This window comes from Hyperolius riggenbachi, chromosome 4 (assembly GCF_040937935.1).
Source record: "Hyperolius riggenbachi isolate aHypRig1 chromosome 4, aHypRig1.pri, whole genome shotgun sequence".
NCBI classification, from domain to species: domain Eukaryota; kingdom Metazoa; phylum Chordata; class Amphibia; order Anura; family Hyperoliidae; genus Hyperolius; species Hyperolius riggenbachi.
The window spans coordinates 372,702,223-372,723,158 of NC_090649.1; the positions used below are offsets into that span (position 1 = coordinate 372,702,223).

Consider the following 20,936-nt stretch of genomic DNA (forward strand, 5'->3'; position numbering starts at 1 on the left):
TGTTGAAGAGACAATCACCAAGTAACGCAGGATCCTGATAGAGATAAAAAAACAACCTGCTAAAGATCTTCTAAAACAGCCCAATCGAGCCATATATCTCTGGGCAAGAAACAGCGGAATGACCATAGAATACTTGCAGATAACAGTCTCATAGTGGCCAAATCGCAGCCACCACATCCTTGTAGGAGTACACTGGAACAACATTGGTCTCCACATAAACCTGAAACAATCTCACCCAGTTGAAGCACGTAGCTGTATGGTGTTAGTGTCTCTGGTCCAGATCAAAGGCGATCTCCACAGTCCTGAGTGACAGGTGAAGCATTCCCCATCAGCAGTGCTGGTTGGTATCGGGCGACAGTGCGGGAAATCACTAGCCCGGCTGACTAGTTTCGCCGATTGATCGGCGTCATCAGAGCTGCCATGTTTATTAAAATAACTTTCTCCATCTATTTAAATACATCGGGACGCGCCAAACACTGCCGCGCATGCGCATCTAGAGGGCCCGCCGGGTCCGGGTCATTGGGCCCCTGCTGCACTATACAGGCGTCACAGGACGGAAGACACAATCCAGCCGGTGAACGCGTCCGGATATACGCATGCGCGGACCGGCGGCATCTTGTGGACATTCTACTAACTACATCCAAGCTTAGAATTAGCAACCTATACAACATTAACTATATCTGTCAAAAGACGTATATATAAGGATTATCTCACAGTAAATGACGGGGTCCTCTGCATCTACTCCCACCAAAATAAATTCAAGGAGGGGAATGTGAGGATCACATTAAACCGATTCCTTCCAAATTCAAACAATCAAAAAATCACTGTCAGTCAAAGGGGCGCCACCCCGGAGCAGACCATAATATGCCAGTGGAGCCGCAACGCAGGGATAGTACGCCAGCACAGCAACCTCCAAATGCCAATCCCGCCCAAGGAACAGATAAAAAAACAAACAAAAAAAACCCCACATATGTACAATTTCTTTTATGGGAGAAAAACCCCATAGTTGAGTTGATCATTGAGACCAGGGGGGACCGTAGCATTTAAACGATAGATCCATCTCATCTCACTGCGTCCAGTGTCTGGATCACCTCCTCTAGGGTTAGGATGAATCCGATCCAGTACAAAAAAATGAAACACCGGACACATTTTGTCCGTGTTTTTCAATGAGATGTTTAGCGATCAGGGATTTGGGCTCCTTGGCTCCAACATCCTCCAAATATTCAGAAATTCCCTGACTAAGATTTCTCTTTGTTTTCCCAACATAAAATGCTCCACACTCACATAACATAATGTACACTACCAAAATGGTGTTACAGTTGGCATAGTGCTGCAAAACAAATGACCTGCCAGATGTCAGAGCAATATAATAATAATAATAATAATCCGAACATTTGTATAGCGCTTTTCTCCTGTCGGACTCAAAGCGCTCAAGAGCTGCAGCCACTGGGACGCGCTCAGGAGGCCACCCTGCAGTGTTAGGGAGTCTTGCCTCGAACTCCTTACTGAATAGGTACTTGACCTAGCCAGGATTCGAACCCTGGTCTCCCATGTCAAAGGCGGAACCCTTAACCAGTACACTATCCAGCCACTACAATATGCCTACCAACCTGCAGCCATCTGCAATATGTGCAGCCACCACACTGGTAAACTCCCTTTAACTTGCAGTGAGTGGATTTGGAATCACCGTGAAAATGACTCTGGACTAAATTATCCTTGAGTGTATTGGATCTCCTAAAAGTCAGGCTGGGTTTAGCAGATAAAAATTTGTTGAGAGTGCGATCACTTTGAAGGATGTGCCAGTGCCTACCTAGAATTTTTAGAAGACTGTTATGCTCCGCCCCATATTGCGTAATGAACCTTACTTGATTGATAGATTCATCCCGGTCGGCCTTTCTTATTCATGCCAGCACGAGGAGATCCCTCCGTTCACTTGCTTTTCCTCTGTTATAGTGTGAGAAAACGCGGAAAAGCCGCCGCGAGTGCTCAGGATAAGGCGGCTGATTCCGCGCTCAACATGGCGGATTCCGCGTCTGACGCGGCGGTTTACACGCATAAGCCTACTTCTGTCCGCATGGCGGAACGCGGAGAAACCGCCGCGTGCTCGGATAGCGGTGCGGCTGGTTCCGCGTCCGGCACAGCGGATACATTGCAAAACAGATCTGGTGTGGCTGGGACTGATAGTCCACACAGGTTCAGAAGGACGTGCGCACGCGCGTTGAGAGGCAGAGCGTTTATGACAGCAAGAAAGGTGTCAGCTGACCAAGCCGGTCAACTGACAATTTTACCACTTCCCATTGGTCCAGCACTTAGGGGAGGCGCTGGAGAGCGCTAGGGTATATATACTGGGTGCTGGTCATTCTCTGGTTGTCTGCCGCTGTGATCACTACGTGGTAGCACTCAGACCTTTTGCTAATCTGTGTTATTACCGTTCTGTTATACTTCAGGCTAGTTCCAGGGTGTTGACGATCAAGGAACTCACACCCAAGACTAGGGAACTGTATTATTATTCTGTTATACTTCAGACTAGTTCCAGGGTGTTGACGATCTAGGAACTCACACCCAAGACTAGGGAACTGTATTACCTCTCTGTTATATATCAGACTAGTTCCAGGGTGTTGATGATCACGGAGCTCACACCTAAAGAATAGGCATTGTTTATATCTGTTATGACTTCCTGCTTTCCTGGCCACTCTCTTGATCTCTGAATTGGTACTTTGCTATATCTGATACTCTGTTGCCAAACTCTGCTTGTCCTTGGATTCCGTTTCTGTCTCCTGTCTTTGTACCTGATCTGTCTGTCTGTTGCCGACCTGGCCTGTCCGACCTCAAGAACTCTCTCCCCTGTTGGGAGATAGTTCACAGACCTGTCAGTGACACTTCACCTCGAGTGTCACTCACACTCTGGTCCTTCCCACTCACTGCCGGGCTCCGCCCCTTGGGGAGCCTCAGGCCATTGGAAGGAAGCTGTTCTTTAGGCAGTATCTCCTACTGCCTTACACCCCCAGTACGGGTGCTTTCCTCAAAGTATTACTGTTGCACCAAACACTCAGTTATTACTCAGGTGTCCAGAGGTTAGAGATATATCTGATTATCGGTGATACTGCAGATCATCTATAATCGGGTATATATCTGTATTCTCGGTGATACTGCAGATCACCGGTAATCAGATTCTCTCTGTGTTACACCGATCGTTACATATAGGCTTTTGCTGAATGTTTAGATTTGTTACCCCTTTCCAGGAATCGTTTTTGAGAATCTTAGCCTCCTTTTCAAAGGCCTTATGATGTCATATGGGGGAGAAAGGCCTGAGAATTTTTGTTGGTTTTTCACAAAAACTATGTCTAGTGGGTTCACTTGGGTAAAAAGCTTCTGCAGCAGATTCTGCACCTTTGCATACAAAAGGGACCCTTGCTTTCTTACCGTCACTATTGTGAACTGCTCTGAAATGGCACCAAATTTGTGCACATTACTCCACAGTCTGCCTGGTAAACTTTTCTGTTTTAAATCAAGTTGGGAGCAAATGCAGAATAATGTAAGGCTCCTTTTATAAATAGGCCCTTACTTCCAGTATTCAATAACTGCTTTGCTTTGCAATGCCCACATTACGGGTCTATAAAGACAAATATAACAAATATATTATTTTACTTCAGATTTCTTGTCTTATACCAAAAGTTAACTTGGTAAAATCCATGGCTGTGTAATAGATGAACGTATGATCGATGAGGCTGATTTCTAAGACTCAGTAGGAAGAAAATGAATGGTGTATTTTACAACTTGACAGCACAACTAAAAAATTGCCAGCAAAAGCTGTTCATTATTTGTAAAGTGCTTAAGTCACACCACTGCAATGTTGTGCACTGGAACACTGCGACATGTTTTGTAATGTGAAAAAACCTTAACATGTTGCCCATAGCAAGCAATTAGTATTCAGCTTTAATTCTCTTTTTATTGAAGGATGAAACCGGATTGGTTGCCAACTGCTTTTTTTTGGCTGTTGTATGTAGGACTGGCCTTAGGTTTTCACAATGCCCTGATTGAAACATAACTTGGTTACCCACTTATTTATGAAAATAATCTGCTCACACTGGAGTGTAAAAGAGTCTAGTCTTTATTGAGACAGTCACGAACATGGTATCATGCTCACACGTATCGGAGCTCCAATCGCTCTTTAGCCATAGCTAACAATGCCCACACAGGAAGATATTTAAAGACACAGATTGATGCCCACTTGACACCCCATTAAAAATGACTTGCACTGCCCATATGGGCATCAATGCAGAACTAATTTTACATTAAACTCATTGGCTCATTCTTAGATTGGAGGAAGCATATGATGCAGTTTGAGAAATGTGAACTTTGTAAGATCAAGGAAAAAAGCCACACATCCCTCAAAGTTTTTTCCAGGTTTCTGTTCACTTTTTGTTTAATTGTAAAGTTTTACAGCTGTTTCCATTGGTATTAAATGGCATTAGGATTGCTCAAATATTCCCCATCTGATACAAAAGAAGGGACTCAAGACACTATGCAGGAAAGGAAACCACTCCAGGGTGTAATGTCTTCAGCACATGACTGAGTTTCCCTCTGCTGGGTTTCTCGTAACATTCACTACAGTATAAAAGCTTCCTTCATCTGTCACACCTGAAGGACAAACTTTTCTCAAAGGTATTGGCTTTCTCATTATAAAAGAAAAGTAGACAATATGAGCATCTATGTTTTAAAAGTCATTCTGTAACAGGAGAGTGCCACAGAAACAAAGACATCTTACCTAGGTGATGATAACAAAGATCGTGTACCTGCACAGAACTTTGATCTAAGCAAGCGATATCTATTGCACCTAAGCAACACTGAATCAGTTAACCTTTAACAAGCCAATAGCAGTTCCTTTACTGTAAAGTAAGATGTTCTACTGTACCCTATAAACAATATCTTCGAAGGAAAAAAAGCCAAACAAAACGTATGGGCTCTCCAGTTGTTAAGTCCCAAACGGAAACTGGGACCATCGACTATGATTTGCTTATATAAAAACAATAAATATGGAACACATATCAGTACAGCACTGAATTTATATTATTTTTATTATCTGAATAATTCATAATAATGAGAAATAAATTCAAACAAATTTAAATCCAGAATTATGTAATGATATGATATAATGAGATTGCTGAAAATTAATTTTTTAAAAAATAAATAAATTGATACAGCAAGGTTTTGAAATTTACCACCAAGTTAATTTAAACTCATAATTTAGATAAGATCTATTTGTGTTTAATGCACTGACCTGTCTGCTCCAGTGATACCTATATTTTCCAATTTTGCGCACTATCGCCCTATGCTGGTCAAAAAGCCCAGTGCATGCAATAACACTTAAAGGACTTACGAGGCGAAACGCGGAAAAAAAGTTAATCACTTGCCTCATCTTTCAAGGCACGGAGGACGCCGTCCGCACCCTCCGTGCCGATCTGCCGGGTCCCCCCGCTCATTAGCCCCCCGGGCCGGCTGCCGACCCCACGGCCCGCGTCGGGCTCTCTCGCCTCTCCTAAGATGGCCGCATCCTTTGCCCGTTGCTGCACAGTCCGCATAGCCGCGAGTGCGGCTGCGCAGCTCTAGGGCCAACCCCCCCGGATCCACGCTACGTAGCGTGGATCCGGGGGGTTGGCCCTAGAGCTGCGCAGCCGCATTCGCGGCTATGCGGACTGCGCAGCCGCGGGCAAAGGATGCGGCCATCTTAGGAGAGGCGAGCGAGCCCGACCCCACTGCAGTGGGGTCGGCAGCCGGCCCGGGGGGCTAATGATCGGGGGGACCCGGCTGATCGGCACGGAGGGCGCGGACGGTGTCCTCCGTGCCTTGAAAGATGAGGCAAGTGATTAACTTTTTTTTCCGCGTTTCGCCTCGTAAGTCCTTTAAAGGGAAGCTGAAGTGACATGAGATAAATATGTACAGTGCCAAGTGCACAAATGAATATGCTGTCTTGCTTTTCATCTTTCTCAGTTGGGACCCAGTCAGACTATAGCGTCCCTCACTGATGAGAAATTACAGCCATAAAATGGATTAAAAATAGTTCATATAGTTTAGCACTCTGAGACACAGAAGGACTGTTTCATTGAACTAAGACAAAACAATAAATCTACTTTACGTTTTTAAACATAACATAAAACTGGGATATATTTTTAGAAGTAGGAGGATAGATGCTATTGCTTATCTCATCACTTTATTTTCACTTGAGTTTCACTTTAATTTATGCATTTAATGTTATCCTGGCTCCAGTTTTTAAAAGACTGTGTGTTGTGGCTATACATCAACAAAGATGTCCCTGATAATTCTCCAGATCAGCATATTTTCTGGTTTAGTTCTTGGTTTTGGTTAGTTCCAGCATTGCTTTATCTTCCAATGCTCTTAAAGAGGAACTCCAGTGAAAATAATGTAATAAAAAAAGTGCTTCATTTTTACCATAATTATGTATACATGATTTAGTCAGTGTTTGCTCATTGTAAAATCTTTCCTCTCCCAGATTCACATTCTGACTTGTATTACATGGAGACATTGTTACTGTGGGCAGATTATGGAGCTGTTTCTAGCTGGTCTGGCTTTAACAGACAGCTATTTCCTGTCTGAACATTGTTACATTGTGACAGTTTGCCCAGAGTACCGTACGGTACCAGAGCCTCTTGTGGGAGGGGTTTCAGCACAAAATCAGTCATACAGCGCCCCCTGATGGTCTGTTTGTGAAAATCATTATTTTTCTCATGTAAAAGTGGGTATCAGCTACTGATTGGGATAAAGTTCAATTCTTGGTCGGAGTTTCTCTTTAAGCCCCATACACACACTCAACAGCAGTCTTTTATGCAGCACAATTATCTAACAACTTTTGTTCTGAAACAAGTTGAATAACAAAAAAAAGTTGCTTGCTATTGTTCAAAGAACTGATAGGACTGACAAGCCATCAATCCAACAGTTGGATTGACGTCTTATCAGTTCTTTGAACAATAGCAAGCAACTTTTTTTTAGTTGTTCAACTTGTTTCTCAACAAAAGTTGTTAGATAATTGTGCTGCATAAAAGACCGCTGTGAGTGTTACAGAAACCTAGGTACTGCTCCCGTTACATATAAGTGGCAAGTATTGCTGCTTATGTGTCACCACTCATCAGTTTTAGGGCCTCAGTTTTTACCACGTCATAGAATCTTGCTAGGTACCTTAACCAGCTGTAGACTAAGTTACTTGCTACTTCGCCAACATGTCTCCAGCACCTTCCTCATTTCCAAGGGCAGCACTTACTGTCACTTTGTGGATGTCGGTGCATTGTGGGAAACTCCTAACTAGCCAATTAGCCTGGAATTTTTATCTAGTTAGGTGTTTGCCAGTTAATTGATCAATTTTTTCACACAGACGCTCATTAATACGTCTGATATTTTTCCTTTCATGCATGTATTATCTATGTTATGATAATATGGCACAGCTATGCTTCTACCTGTTTTTATGTTTTGAACAAAAAGCTAGGTTACAGGCAAAACTGTTAGTTGAGGAGAATTAATGTAATTGGAGAAAATCTTTGCATACATTTATGCTGGAGAAATGTCTAAACTCAACACCTCGGGTAAGTATTTTATAGGCCAGTGTTTCTTAAACCTGTCCTTGTGACTCCCCAACAGTGCATGTTTTGCAAGCAATTTCAACTATGCACAGGTGGGGGATGTTCAATTATCTTGGTGCACATTGTTAAGTTGCTTCTTTGCCTGCATTATATCTTGCCACCCCACTGTGAAACTAGCTTAAAGGATACCTGAAGTGACGTGTGACATGAGATAGACATGTGTATGTACAGTGCCAAGCACACTAATAACTATGCTGTGGTCCTTTTTTTCTTTCTATGCCTTAGAGTTAAGTATCAGGTATGCAAGTGGCTGATTCAGTCCTGACTCAAACAGGAAGTGACTACAGTGTGACCCTAACTGATAAGAAATTCCATAAAACTCTTTCCTAGCAAAAAATGGCGTCTGAGAGCAGGAAAGAGATAGAGTCAATAGTTCATAGATTTTAGCACTGGTATACTTCAATGAATGTGTCATTGAGCAAAAACAATAAAACAGTTAAATCTTAAAAAGTATATTTAAACATAAAATAAAACTGTGGAATATCTTAAAATGTCATTTTTAGGGGAAGGTGGATAGATACAATCGTTTATTTCATTAGTTTATTTTCACTTCGGGTATCCTTTAAGCCTGTATGGATAGGTGCACAGCTCCTTGCAAGCAGAGCTGCACAGTGAGTTTTAAATGTGAAAAGCTAAATTTACTTATCATTTAAGTTAATACACATAATTATGAAAATTATTTTTTTTTACTTCAATTTAAGTTTAGTTGGGTTTTAAAAAATTTAGAAAAGCCTTGGAGTAACGTGCCCTTTATTTTGTAGAAAATAGTATGTAGTGCCTGTAATAATTACCAGTCTACCATCACTGAAATGCTATTTCTTTCCAGATTGATACAAATTATGTTGCAATTAGTAGCAACTTGGATTTGGACCAATAAAATGCAGTTGCTGCAAATTAAGACTGTCCCAATTCCAAGCTGCATATTCATTGCAAGCAATTCAGTGATCATCTTTATCTACCACCCCTTGCTAATTTCAAGAGACATTTAGAGAACATGGTAAACCTAACCTAAGGTAACCAGTTGTCAACCTGCAACTGTGGCCAAAAAGTCTGACTAAGCACTGGCCTCAGCAAGAGCTGTTCAAATCACAGTCCCAAGCATAATAAGCTAGCTTCATGTATGAGGTTTGAGCCAAGAAACACTTGTTTCTTAGAACCATGGGATAACAACCCTGTCAAATATATATATATATTTTTTTTGTCTTGAAAAAGTAGGTAACTATTTCCTCATTGCCAAAGAGGTAAAAGTCTCACAATTAGTGCCGGTTTTGCGGATTTTAAAATGAATAGATTATGTATTTTGGATATAGTAAGATAAAGGAGTATCTTAATTCAGATAATACAATGAATTAAAAATATTTCACATTTTATTAATAACAAAAAAAAACAGCATATTTAAAGGGACTCACAGACGAGTAAATACAAAAAAATCTATGCAAACATGCAGCTCCCTCCGGCTTGATCCCTCCCACGCCCCCGTCCTCAGCTTCTGCATCTTCGGTAATGGGTCCCGCCATCGGCGCATGCGCAGTGCGCTCCTCCGTCTCACTCCTGTGGCTGGAAGCATTCTGCGTCTGCACGGTACTACTGGTATGTATACATTTTTTGTATTTACTTGTCTCTGGTATACTTAAAAATGTATAGATACAACCAGAATAATACTACAAAATGCGCTTTTATTTTTTGCTCATAATAGATTATGAGACGCTGTATATAAGTATTGTATAATTTTCTAACATTAGTAATATGCAAGGATCACGGACTAACTACCAATTTTGTGAGAAATTGGGATCAGCCTATAACCGTAGAGAATATTAATCCGTTCTATCTAGGGAGTAAGTGTCCATATTCTAATATCAAATCTTAGAGAACTAGCAATTTAGGGCCGAGATTGGTTAGACCTCGATGTGTTTCATGAACCATGAAGCAGATAGCATTCATTTTAGGAGCAATTACCTGCTCTTTTTTGAATTATCGTTGTTGGAAATACCAATTTCATCTATGTCTACATCTCTTTTTTAATTATAAAGGTAGTGGGAATAATCCATGTTGGTGTTAGTTTGGACCAGTATAGCATACCGTATACTATCAAAACATCAAATTAGAGAATTAGAGAATGCCGGTTACCTTCGACAAGGTTGGAGTTATTTTGGAAAGTTCACCATATCTTTTTGATGGAGAAAATCACGCCAGAAAGATCAAATGACCCCAGCAAAGGATTTCAGACACGTGGTTTTCATGGATAGGCTTAAACCTAATCGGTTGCTGATTCCCAGTTTTCAATTATAATTACTTAATAAAAATTGATGATAAAACAAATAGAGAATACCTCCCTGCTGTGCTGCAGTGCTGAGCAGACTGGCATGATAGAGAGCATACCAGGCATGTGTGAGCATTTACATATGAAATTGTTTAATAAAGTCAAATTCATATTATTAAAGCTATGCTAAGTGGGGGAATAAGAAGTGAGATACTCACCTATGGAGAATAAAGGCTTTGGACCCCATAGAGCCCTCCTGGTGCTTGCTCCATTGTTGTGTTTCTGTGCTGGACCCTGGTGAAGTTCTTTAGCCAGCTTGGTCGAATACTTCTTTGGCCCTCCTCAGGCAGTCTTTAGAGGTACTCATGTCCCTGAGTACTTCCAAAGATGAGTGGATCCATTTTGCACACATGCAAGTCTAGGCTCTCCTGTGCGCAGTATGTATGCGCCCGCCTGGGACATGAGTACCTCTGAAGACTGCTGAGGAGTCTGGAAGGCATAGGACAGGAATAGCACAGCGTGAGGACCGCAGAGGGCGCTATGGGATCCAGAGCCTTGCCTCTTCATAGGTGAGTACCTCACTCATTTTTCCCCGCTTCAGTATTGCTTTAAGTGTTCACCTATGCTGTAATTCACTCTTTCCACATATGTGTTTTGAAGCCTGTATTGATGACCTAGTAATCTCTCTGGCCTTGTTCACTCTGGCTTTTAATTTTCAAGTTTTCCAAAAGTAAACCAAATGCAGCCAGCATTTTACAGTCATTTGTCAAAGCACAAGTAACATTTTACAAGCATTTAGGAACCATTTTAAGAACCTGTCTAATGTTTTCTCAAAGCCAAGAAAGGCTGCTAATGTAATGTCCGTCTGGAAGACAAAAGTTACTCTGTAAAGGTAAATGCTGACAAAACACTTGAAGAACTCTGCCTGTGTGTTATTCAAGCATTCTCATTTAAGTCAATAGAAGTTGACAACCTGTCAGCATCAAATTAAATAGAGGTGGCTTTTTTTTTTTTTTAAATCCGATGCAATGAAAACATGACCTATAAATGCCTGTATGAACACTCTCATTAGAAACAGGGGATCTTAGTAACCTGGCATTTGAAGGGCTGCAGAAATATATGTTAAAAGCCTTGTTTGAATGCTAGTGAGAAGAGGACCATAAATCCTCACGCTGTGGTCTTGGCCAGTGCTACCTGGTATAGTGTTGCTAAAATGGATCCTTTGATTTGTTGATACAGAATTATAATTATCATTATTGATTTATAAAGTGCCAACATAATCCATGATGGATATGTTCCAGAGTTGCTAGCATATCATTGACCAAGTCTGCTTCCTAATAGTTGTATGTGAACCTAATGTACTTTTGTGTGCTGTATCTATGTTCTTCTGGAATTCCCAGCCACAACACACTATCTTCTCTTTTGAGATCTTCAAGCACATCCCAAAGCGCCACTTCTTCAGAAAAGTTTCTAATCTGGTCCTTTAGTGCTGACCAGGGTCAGCCTTAAGCAGACTCACTCAAGAACTCGCAAATAACATGTAAACAGTTTATTCAATCTCTTCCCTCTGTTTACCTCTCATATCCTTCCAGATTGTAATTGCTGTAGGTTGTATGTGGAAATTGTTTGTAATTTTTATTACTTTCCTGATCTACATCAGTTCTCATATCCTACTTAGTACAGCACTGTGAAAGGTGAAGGTACAGAATAAATCATTGATTTGGTGTGCAGTTTCAGGATGTTTGATTTCATTTACTGTATTTGGTTTTCTTTATAACTGACTTTTTTTTATTCATTTGGTCTACCTGACCTTAATTTGCAGTATACGTAGCTGATAGGACCTTTACACCATTAGTCTTTTTGAACTCTGCATGCTTGTTTTGAACTTCTGACCATGACAAGTGGTATTTGTCCAATGGCTATTGAGGACAGGTACACTCATCAACAATACCACAATTCGTTGATAGTCTATGCGCAAGAAGTTCTCAGGTCTAAGAACCCTTTAGCCAGCTGGACATGTTTTTCTATGCTACAGAAACTTGGAGCGTATGCTGTAAGAGCAGAAATAATGCAACTTTTAATTATATTGCTATTCATTTTGTCTAAATCTTCGCTGAGAACAATATGGAAGCTGCCATCACTGTGTTATTTTAAAAATGCCAATTGTCAGTACGTCATTCTGATTTGTTTGGCTTTAGTAGTTTCTGAGTCATACACTTGCAACAAGCAGTAGTCATCTGAAGGATTCAGGTTGGATTCGGTGCACCTGAGCTGTATATTCATTCTGGGTCAGTGATTCAGGAAGTAGGAAAGACAAAAAAAACAACATCACACATGCAATTCGGTGTCTGTTTCAAACTGGAGACAACCAAATGGTTCTTAGTATATTTTTCAGTTTCCTTTAAGTAAATTCTGGAGATCTAAATAAAGAGCAAGATACATTATTGCTCAATGACGGTGGATGAGAGTAGTATCTCAGATCATTCTAGAAGCCCTTTGAAAGGCTATTTGTATTTATACATATTTTTTTTTCCCCAGGTGACAGTCATTTGACAGCAGAAGATTTTGCCAAAGCACAGAAATACTGCAAATATGCTGGCAGTGCTTTACAGTATGAAGATGTTAACACAGCAGTGCAGAACCTTCAAAAGGCCTTGAAGCTCCTGACCACTGGGCGAGAGTGATGGATACTACAGAGAGCAGTGTTGTGTGAATGATCGTTCTTCTGACAGAACTCCAAATGGTTTACAGTTTGTAAATGTGCAGTCTGTTGGTCGGGACCCCAAATATTGTCCTTTATAAAAAGTGACCCAGAGCTATTTAAACATTTTTTTTACTTACCCAGGGCTTCCTCCTGCCCCATAAGTATGGATGCGTCCCTCGCCGTCCTTCCGCAGTCCTCGCGCAATCCTCCAGTCGCAATCAACCCCCGGTTCTCGGCTCAGTTTGACTGAGTGATGTCAGCCAGGAAGGTCCATGCATGCGCAGAAGGCCCCCGCTGACGTCACTGAGCCGAATATCGGTGCAGATTGCTGCTTAATGGAGGCACTCAGGAGGATGGCGAGGGACGCATCCATGCTTATGGGGCTGGAGAAAGCCCTGGGTAAGTAAAAAAAAATTTTTAAACCGCTCGTGTCTGGTACACTTTAAATACTTAAAGCTCTAAGATTGCTATAAGTGAGTCATATTCAATAGACTATTATGAAAAATGTTTTTCCCCAAGTGTTAGAACAATGACTAACATTTGGGATTTCATGGCATATTACCCTGATACATGTGGGCCCATCATGAAATGCTGCACAAGTTTATCTTCGAGTAAACTACACTTGGTCTAGATACAAAAATCATATTACAGCCTGTGACTTATTTTCTAATTGGTTGCAGAAAACATTGTTATGTATTCATTACTATTTGTCATATAAATAATCTGTACTTCTGTCTAAATTTGAACACTATTTGACTGCTCATGGGCAACGTGTGATTGTTTTGTTTAAAGGATAAATAATCTGCAGCTGTTCAGATAGACTTGTCATCCTCCTTCTGGCAAGTCATAAAATACCATAATTTGATATTTACTTTAGTTGGTGTGAACTGTTTTCTGAATGGAATTATTTCCCTTTCAAACTTTCATAGATGTGTTCCTTACGCTTCTTGGGCTGTAGAGTCATTTCTACAATGTGATCCCATTAAATATCTTAAAATGGAACTGCAAGTGCATGTCTTTCAAATGCATGTGTGAAAAAATTTTGCTCCAGAATAAATCAAATTCAGATAAATGTGTCAGTTATAGAGTTTTTATTTTACACGTATCTCAGGAACCTGTGATGTTGTGTATCGATGCTTAAAGAGGAACTGTCGCGAAAATCTTAAAGTTTAAAACCCATGCAAATAAGAAGTACATTTCTTCCGGAGTAAAATGAGCCATAAATGACTTTTTTCCATTAACCCTCCAGGAATGGTATACATCGAGATCCGGCCCCTCCCAGGAAACAGGAAACATCCACAAGCCTCTCTATAAATACAAAACTTTTGTCAGGCATCCGGCAGTATGGATGTTTCCTGTTCCAGGGACAGGTCTCTCTATACCTAGCGCTGCTGTCCTGGAGAGCCTGGGTGGCTAGGGACTGTTGGTGCTGCGGAGACATGGAAGGATCACTAGGCAGGTGTTATCCAAGGTTGTCCGCTTACCTCACTCTATAGCCTCCGTGGATGGTCTGGGGAGAGAGAGGGCTGTGTCAGCTTCTAGATGGCAGGCGCCGCCGGCTGGAATGGCGTGGGCGCGCTGCGGAGAGCGCAGCGTGCCAGAATCCAAAATGGCGGAATGCGTACTTCCGTTTCCGGGTTGACGTCACTTCCGCCCGCCGGAGTGAAGAGTGCGCAGCATTCCCCGCGTCTCTGCACTCGTGCAGGACGCAAGATGGAGTCACAGCCGGCGTCTGGTGCAAGCATGGGGCAGGTTCCTCAGGAGGACGCCAGGACGCATGACCCTAAGCCTGAGACTAAGGTATCACCTTGATTTCACATGGAAAACTGTTGTTTGTGTGAAGGCTGTAGGGATTGGCTCGCTATACTGGCTGTGATTGGGGGATTTGTGGATAGCTTCTGGTAAGAAGCATATCACATGGTGGTGGATTGGTATGTGGTCATAACTGCATGGCAGTTAATAGTATGTCTGTTTTGTGTTGTTATATTACAGACCACTACAGCCTCATCTTCTGTGCCATCTGCTACAGCGACTGCTACAGAAGCATCAGATACTGCTAGGCCAAAAAAACGCTGTCCCTCTTGTAATGTGAAGCTGCCAGGCTCATGGAATAAGTTGTTATGTCAGCAATGTGCGACTAGGGTTTTGAATGAAGAGTCTGCTGTGGCTTATAAAGATTTTCTCAAAATGGTCCGCAAAGAAATGTCTGAGTCTATGAAGGTTTTCAGGGAGTCTATGGCAGCTCAATCGGTTGCTAATCCTCCACCTGTTATCACTGCACAAGTGCCCGCTGGGTCTGGGATAATACCTTCAGCTGCTACTGTGCCGCAGTCAGTCATACAACCTCCTGTGGTCGTTGTTCAACCACCTACTGTTACTGCTAGCTATCCTATAGATCAAACGACATTACCTGTAGTGCCGGATAAACCTACAGAAACATTATCTCCTGCTACGACAACGCATAAGAAGGCAACCACTAAAACAGATCGTCCTGTGTGGTCAGATTCTGAGCCAGAGGAATATTCGGATGATATCTCCGAATGTGATTCTGAGGAGGAATTATCAGAAAAAGATCAGGATAAACCGTCTAAATTCAGATTTTCTGCCAATGAGACAGAGGAATTGTTAAAGGCAATTTATGATTCTCTAGGTCTGAAAGATGACGCTCCTTCTTCAGTGTCTACGCATGATGCATTATATGCAGGCATGGAAGGAGAGAAGCCAATGGTTTTTCCAGTGCATGTATCAACTAAACAATTGATTAATAGCCAGTGGAAGAACCCGGATAGAAAAGTTTTTCTATCTAGAGGTTTTAAAAGAAGATTCCCTTTTGCCGAGGAAGACTGCAAACAATGGGATAAATGTCCTAAATTGGATGCAGCCTTTTCTCAAGTCCAGAAAGAAAATGAATTATCTTTTGAAGATCTAGGTTTTCTTAAGGACCAATCAGACAAGAAAGCTGAATTTGCCTTGAAGAAAACCTGGTCGGCCATCTGTGCAAATTTCCGCCCTGCCGCTGCTACTACTTGTGTAGGGCGCACCCTGGATTTATGGATGCATCAAGTAATGCGTCACATTAAAATGGGGTCGAGTAAGGATACAATTTTAAATTCCTTTACTGTAATGTTCAAAGCGATAAATTTCATTATTGATGCAGCAACAGAATCTATTCGTTTGACTGCAAGGGCTGCCGCCTTGGCTAATGTTGCCAGGAGGAATATCTGGATTAAAACCTGGGAAGGTAGTAATGTCTCTAAGAACAAATTATGTACCATCCCTTTCTCAGGTGATTTATTGTTCGGGCCAGAGTTAGATGAAGTTTTGGAAAGAACTTCAGATAAAAAGAAAGGATTTCCTAAGAAGAGACAATTTAGGCAGGGGAAAAGGTTTTTTCGCAAAAACCGGCAAGAAAATAAGCCGAAACCCCAAAATAGACGCAAACCCTGGTCTTTCTCTCGAGAGCAGAACAGGCCAAACGCCCTGTTTGGCAGTTCCGACTCCACTGCAAAAAGACAGCAGTGACAACGAGAAAGCTGTGGGAGGAAGGTTGAGCTCTTTTTTTCCCACAGTGGCAAAAATTTGCAACCAGCCCATTCATTCTCAATTTGATAGAGTTGGGATACCATATTGTATTCCAACAAAAACCTCCAACAAAGTTTATTGTGACAAAAGAGCTAAGATCAAGCGAAGAGCAAAAGGCCATATCTTCCATTCTACAAGATATGTTAACAAGGAAGGTGGTCACTCTGGTGCCAATCATGGAGCAGGGAAGGGGATTTTACTCAAAGATCTTCCTAGTGAGGAAACCGTCGGGCAATTTTCGTCTAATCCTAAATCTCAAACCGTTGAATCCCTTCATAAAGCATCAGAAATTCAGAATGGAGTCAATTTACTCCCTGAGGAATCTTCTGACAGCCAACTGTTTCATGCTCAGTATCGATCTCAAGGACGCCTATTGGCATGTTCCGATCGAATTAAAATCCCAAAAGTTTCTAAGATTTGCGGTGAAGGAAGGTCCCTTTGTGACCCATTACCAGTTCCGTTGCCTCCCCTTTGGCATCAAGTCCGCTCCAAGAATTTTCACCAAAGTGATTGCCGAATTAATCTCACATTTGCTCAAAAAAGTAATTATGATAGTGCCTTATCTGGACGATCTGCTGATTATAGCAGAATCAAGACAGACGTTATTACTACACAGGGAAATAGTAGTGAAAGAATTTCAGCAAGCAGGGTGGATTTTGAGCCTGGAGAAATCACAATTAGAACCCACTCAAAGCATTCTCTTTCTAGGGTTCATGATAAACTCAATAGAACAGAAGATGTTCCTACCGGAGCAAAAAGTGGCGAAGGTAGTTCAGCAAGTAGAGAGCTTCAGAGCATTAAAAGTCATCTCTATACGGGATGCAATGAGGCTTCTAGGGCTTCTGAACTCAGTAGCGCCAGCAGTACAGTGGGCAATGAAGCACGCACGAATACTACAGAGTTGGGTACTAAAAAATTGGCAAATCAATTAGTACAGATTTCAGTGGCAGTGAAAGACAGTCTACACTGGTGGACGGTTCCACACACATTATCTCAGGGCAGGCCTTGGCATTTCCCAACACAAGTAATCCTGACGACAGATGCAAGTCTTTTGGGATGGGGAGCTCATGTGCAGGGTTTCAAAACACAGGGCTTTGGCAACAGCATATGGAAAGTCAGTCCTCAAATTACAGAGAATTAATGGCGGTAAAGTTAGCTCTGATAGCATCTCAACATGTGATAGCGTACAAACATCTACAGATAAGGACAGACAACTCCACTGTAGTGGCATATATAAACCGCCAGGGAGGAACAAGGTCCCACAAGTTGTTGACTCTGGCACTGGAGATACTGGACATAGCAGAACAGACTCTATTATCAATTACAGCGATTCATTTAAAAGGATGGATGAATGTGCTAGCAGATCTATTGAGCCGAAAACAAGTATCGAATGCGGAGTGGCAGTTGAACCCGGAAGTATATCAATGGTTAACATCAGTATGGGGTACTCCTGTAATAGATCTGTTTGCCAACAGGGGAAATACAAAGTGCAGACAATTTTTTTTCCCTGAACGCCAAAGACAATCCAACAGCAGTGGATGCTCTTTCACAGATATGGGACTTCAGTCTTGCTTTTGCGTTCCCTCCTCTGAATCTGTTACCATCGGTATTGAGAAAAATTGCAGCATCTAAAACGACTGTAATACTTATTGCTCCAAATTGGCCACGAAGGTCGTGGTATCCTCTGCTACTGAAATTGAAAGTGGCAGAGCCGATATTACTTCCTGTCCTAGACAAATTAATATGCATTCAGAACCAGGTTGTGTCAGACATCAACAGGTGGAAACTAACAGCCTGGTTACTGAAGAACGAATACTAAAAAGTTATGGCCTATCAGATAAAGTTGTAGATACTTTAATTAAAAGTCGAAAAAAGAACACTAGAGCGATATACCTGAAATACTGGAAAACTTACAATTTATGGAAAGAACAATCAGGGTTCAAATCAAATAAAGTAGCTACAGTGTTGGGATTTCTCCAGAGTGGAGTAGACAAGAATCTGGCCTTAAGCACTATTAAGGTACAGATTGCAGCACTTTCCGTCTTTTTGGACAGACAGTTGGCTATTCATCCTTTGATTGCTCGGTTTGTAAAATCAATAGAAAGAAATAGACCAATTGCTGTTAAACCATTCCCTAAGTGGGATTTATCTTTAGTTTTGAAGGCCTTGACATGGCCCCCTTTCGACTGTGCTGCTAGTTTGAATTTACGTTTATTGACTTTTAAAACTATTTTTTTAGTAGCAGTTACCTCGGCAAGGAGAGTGAGTGAACTCGAAGCCTTATCATGTAGGGAACCCTATTGTATTTTCTATAATGATAGAGTGGTTCTCAGAACTAGTTCAGAATTTATTCCAAAAGTTGGAGATATTTTCTACCGATCTGAAGAGATTATACTACCATCTTTTTTTCCCAATCCAACAAATGATATGGAAAGACAGAGACATTTACTGGATGTAAGACAAGTACTTATAGATTATTTGGAGAGAGTGGAGAGCTTGAGAAAGACTGAAGCCCTGTTCGTAAATTTCACGGGAAAATTAGTAGGTCAAAAAGCCTCGAAGAGAACAATAGCTAATTGGATTAAGCTGTGTATTATAGAAGCTTATAAGGTTATGGAAACTACTCCTCCAAAGGATCTTAAAGCTCATTCTACTAGAGGGACAGCAACAAGTTGGGCCTTCAGAGCTGGTGCTTCCCCTCTGGAGATCTGTAAGGCAGCAACGTGGAAGAATTTGGGAACGTTTATGCGGCATTACAGATTGGATAAGATATCTTCATCAGACCAAGACTTTGGAAGAAAAGTCTTAGGAGCGGTCAGCCCACCCTAAGGTTAGTGATTACTTGAGTATCATCTCGATGTATACCTGTCCTGGAGGGTTAATGGAAAAAACTAAACATTAGCTTACCTGGTAATTTAATTTTAAGTAACCCTCCAGGACAGGTGGGGTAACCCACCCCATCTTCCGTATAATAATGTATGATATGTGTATATGTATTAATAAATATATATGTGTAAATATAGAATACACGGATATGTATGTTTAGGTGTCAGGTAAAAAGACAGCAGTGACAACGAGAAAGCTGTGGGAGGAAGGTTGAGCTCTTTTTTTCCCACAGTGGCAAAAATTTGCAACCAGCCCATTCATTCTCAATTTGATAGAGTTGGGATACCATATTGTATTCCAACAAAAACCTCCAACAAAGTTTATTGTGACAAAAGAGCTAAGATCAAGCGAAGAGCAAAAGGCCATATCTTCCATTCTACAAGATATGTTAACAAGGAAGGTGGTCACTCTGGTGCCAATCATGGAGCAGGGAAGGGGATTTTACTCAAAGATCTTCCTAGTGAGGAAACCGTCGGGCAATTTTCGTCTAATCCTAAATCTCAAACCGTTGAATCCCTTCATAAAGCATCAGAAATTCAGAATGGAGTCAATTTACTCCCTGAGGAATCTTCTGACAGCCAACTGTTTCATGCTCAGTATCGATCTCAAGGACGCCTATTGGCATGTTCCGATCGAATTAAAATCCCAAAAGTTTCTAAGATTTGCGGTGAAGGAAGGTCCCTTTGTGACCCATTACCAGTTCCGTTGCCTCCCCTTTGGCATCAAGTCCGCTCCAAGAATTTTCACCAAAGTGATTGCCGAATTAATCTCACATTTGCTCAAAAAAGTAATTATGATAGTGCCTTATCTGGACGATCTGCTGATTATAGCAGAATCAAGACAGACGTTATTACTACACAGGGAAATAGTAGTGAAAGAATTTCAGCAAGCAGGGTGGATTTTGAGCCTGGAGAAATCACAATTAGAACCCACTCAAAGCATTCTCTTTCTAGGGTTCATGATAAACTCAATAGAACAGAAGATGTTCCTACCGGAGCAAAAAGTGGCGAAGGTAGTTCAGCAAGTAGAGAGCTTCAGAGCATTAAAAGTCATCTCTATACGGGATGCAATGAGGCTTCTAGGGCTTCTGAACTCAGTAGCGCCAGCAGTACAGTGGGCAATGAAGCACGCACGAATACTACAGAGTTGGGTACTAAAAAATTGGCAAATCAATTAGTACAGATTTCAGTGGCAGTGAAAGACAGTCTACACTGGTGGACGGTTCCACACACATTATCTCAGGGCAGGCCTTGGCATTTCCCAACACAAGTAATCCTGACGACAGATGCAAGTCTTTTGGGATGGGGAGCTCATGTGCAGGGTTTCAAAACACAGGGCTTTGGCAACAGCATATGGAAAGTCAGTCCTCAAATTACAGAGAATTAATGGCGGTAAAGTTAGCTCTGATAGCATCTCAACATGTGATAGCGTACAAACATCTACAGATAAGGACAGACAACTCCACTGTAGTGGCATATATAAACCGCCAGGGAGGAACAAGGTCCCACAAGTTGTTGACTCTGGCACTGGAGATACTGGACATAGCAGAACAGACTCTATTATCAATTACAGCGATTCATTTAAAAGGATGGATGAATGTGCTAGCAGATCTATTGAGCCGAAAACAAGTATCGAATGCGGAGTGGCAGTTGAACCCGGAAGTATATCAATGGTTAACATCAGTATGGGGTACTCCTGTAATAGATCTGTTTGCCAACAGGGGAAATACAAAGTGCAGACAATTTTTTTTCCCTGAACGCCAAAGACAATCCAACAGCAGTGGATGCTCTTTCACAGATATGGGACTTCAGTCTTGCTTTTGCGTTCCCTCCTCTGAATCTGTTACCATCGG

The 20,936-nt window shown here is 41.6% G+C and overlaps 1 protein-coding gene across 2 annotated transcripts in view; it reads left to right on the forward strand.

Moving 5' to 3' along the window:
* VTA1 (vesicle trafficking 1) overlaps nt 1-13,688 on the forward strand; it is a 329,615-nt gene extending 315,927 nt beyond the window's left edge. For both annotated transcript variants that reach the window (XM_068232038.1, XM_068232037.1), the window contains exon 8: nt 12,451-13,688. In XM_068232038.1, the coding sequence (XP_068088139.1) occupies nt 12,451-12,596 (146 nt within the window). In that variant the 3' untranslated portion in view covers nt 12,597-13,688. The remainder of the gene's footprint in view (nt 1-12,450) is intronic.
* Nucleotides 13,689-20,936: the final 7,248 nt, after the last annotated feature.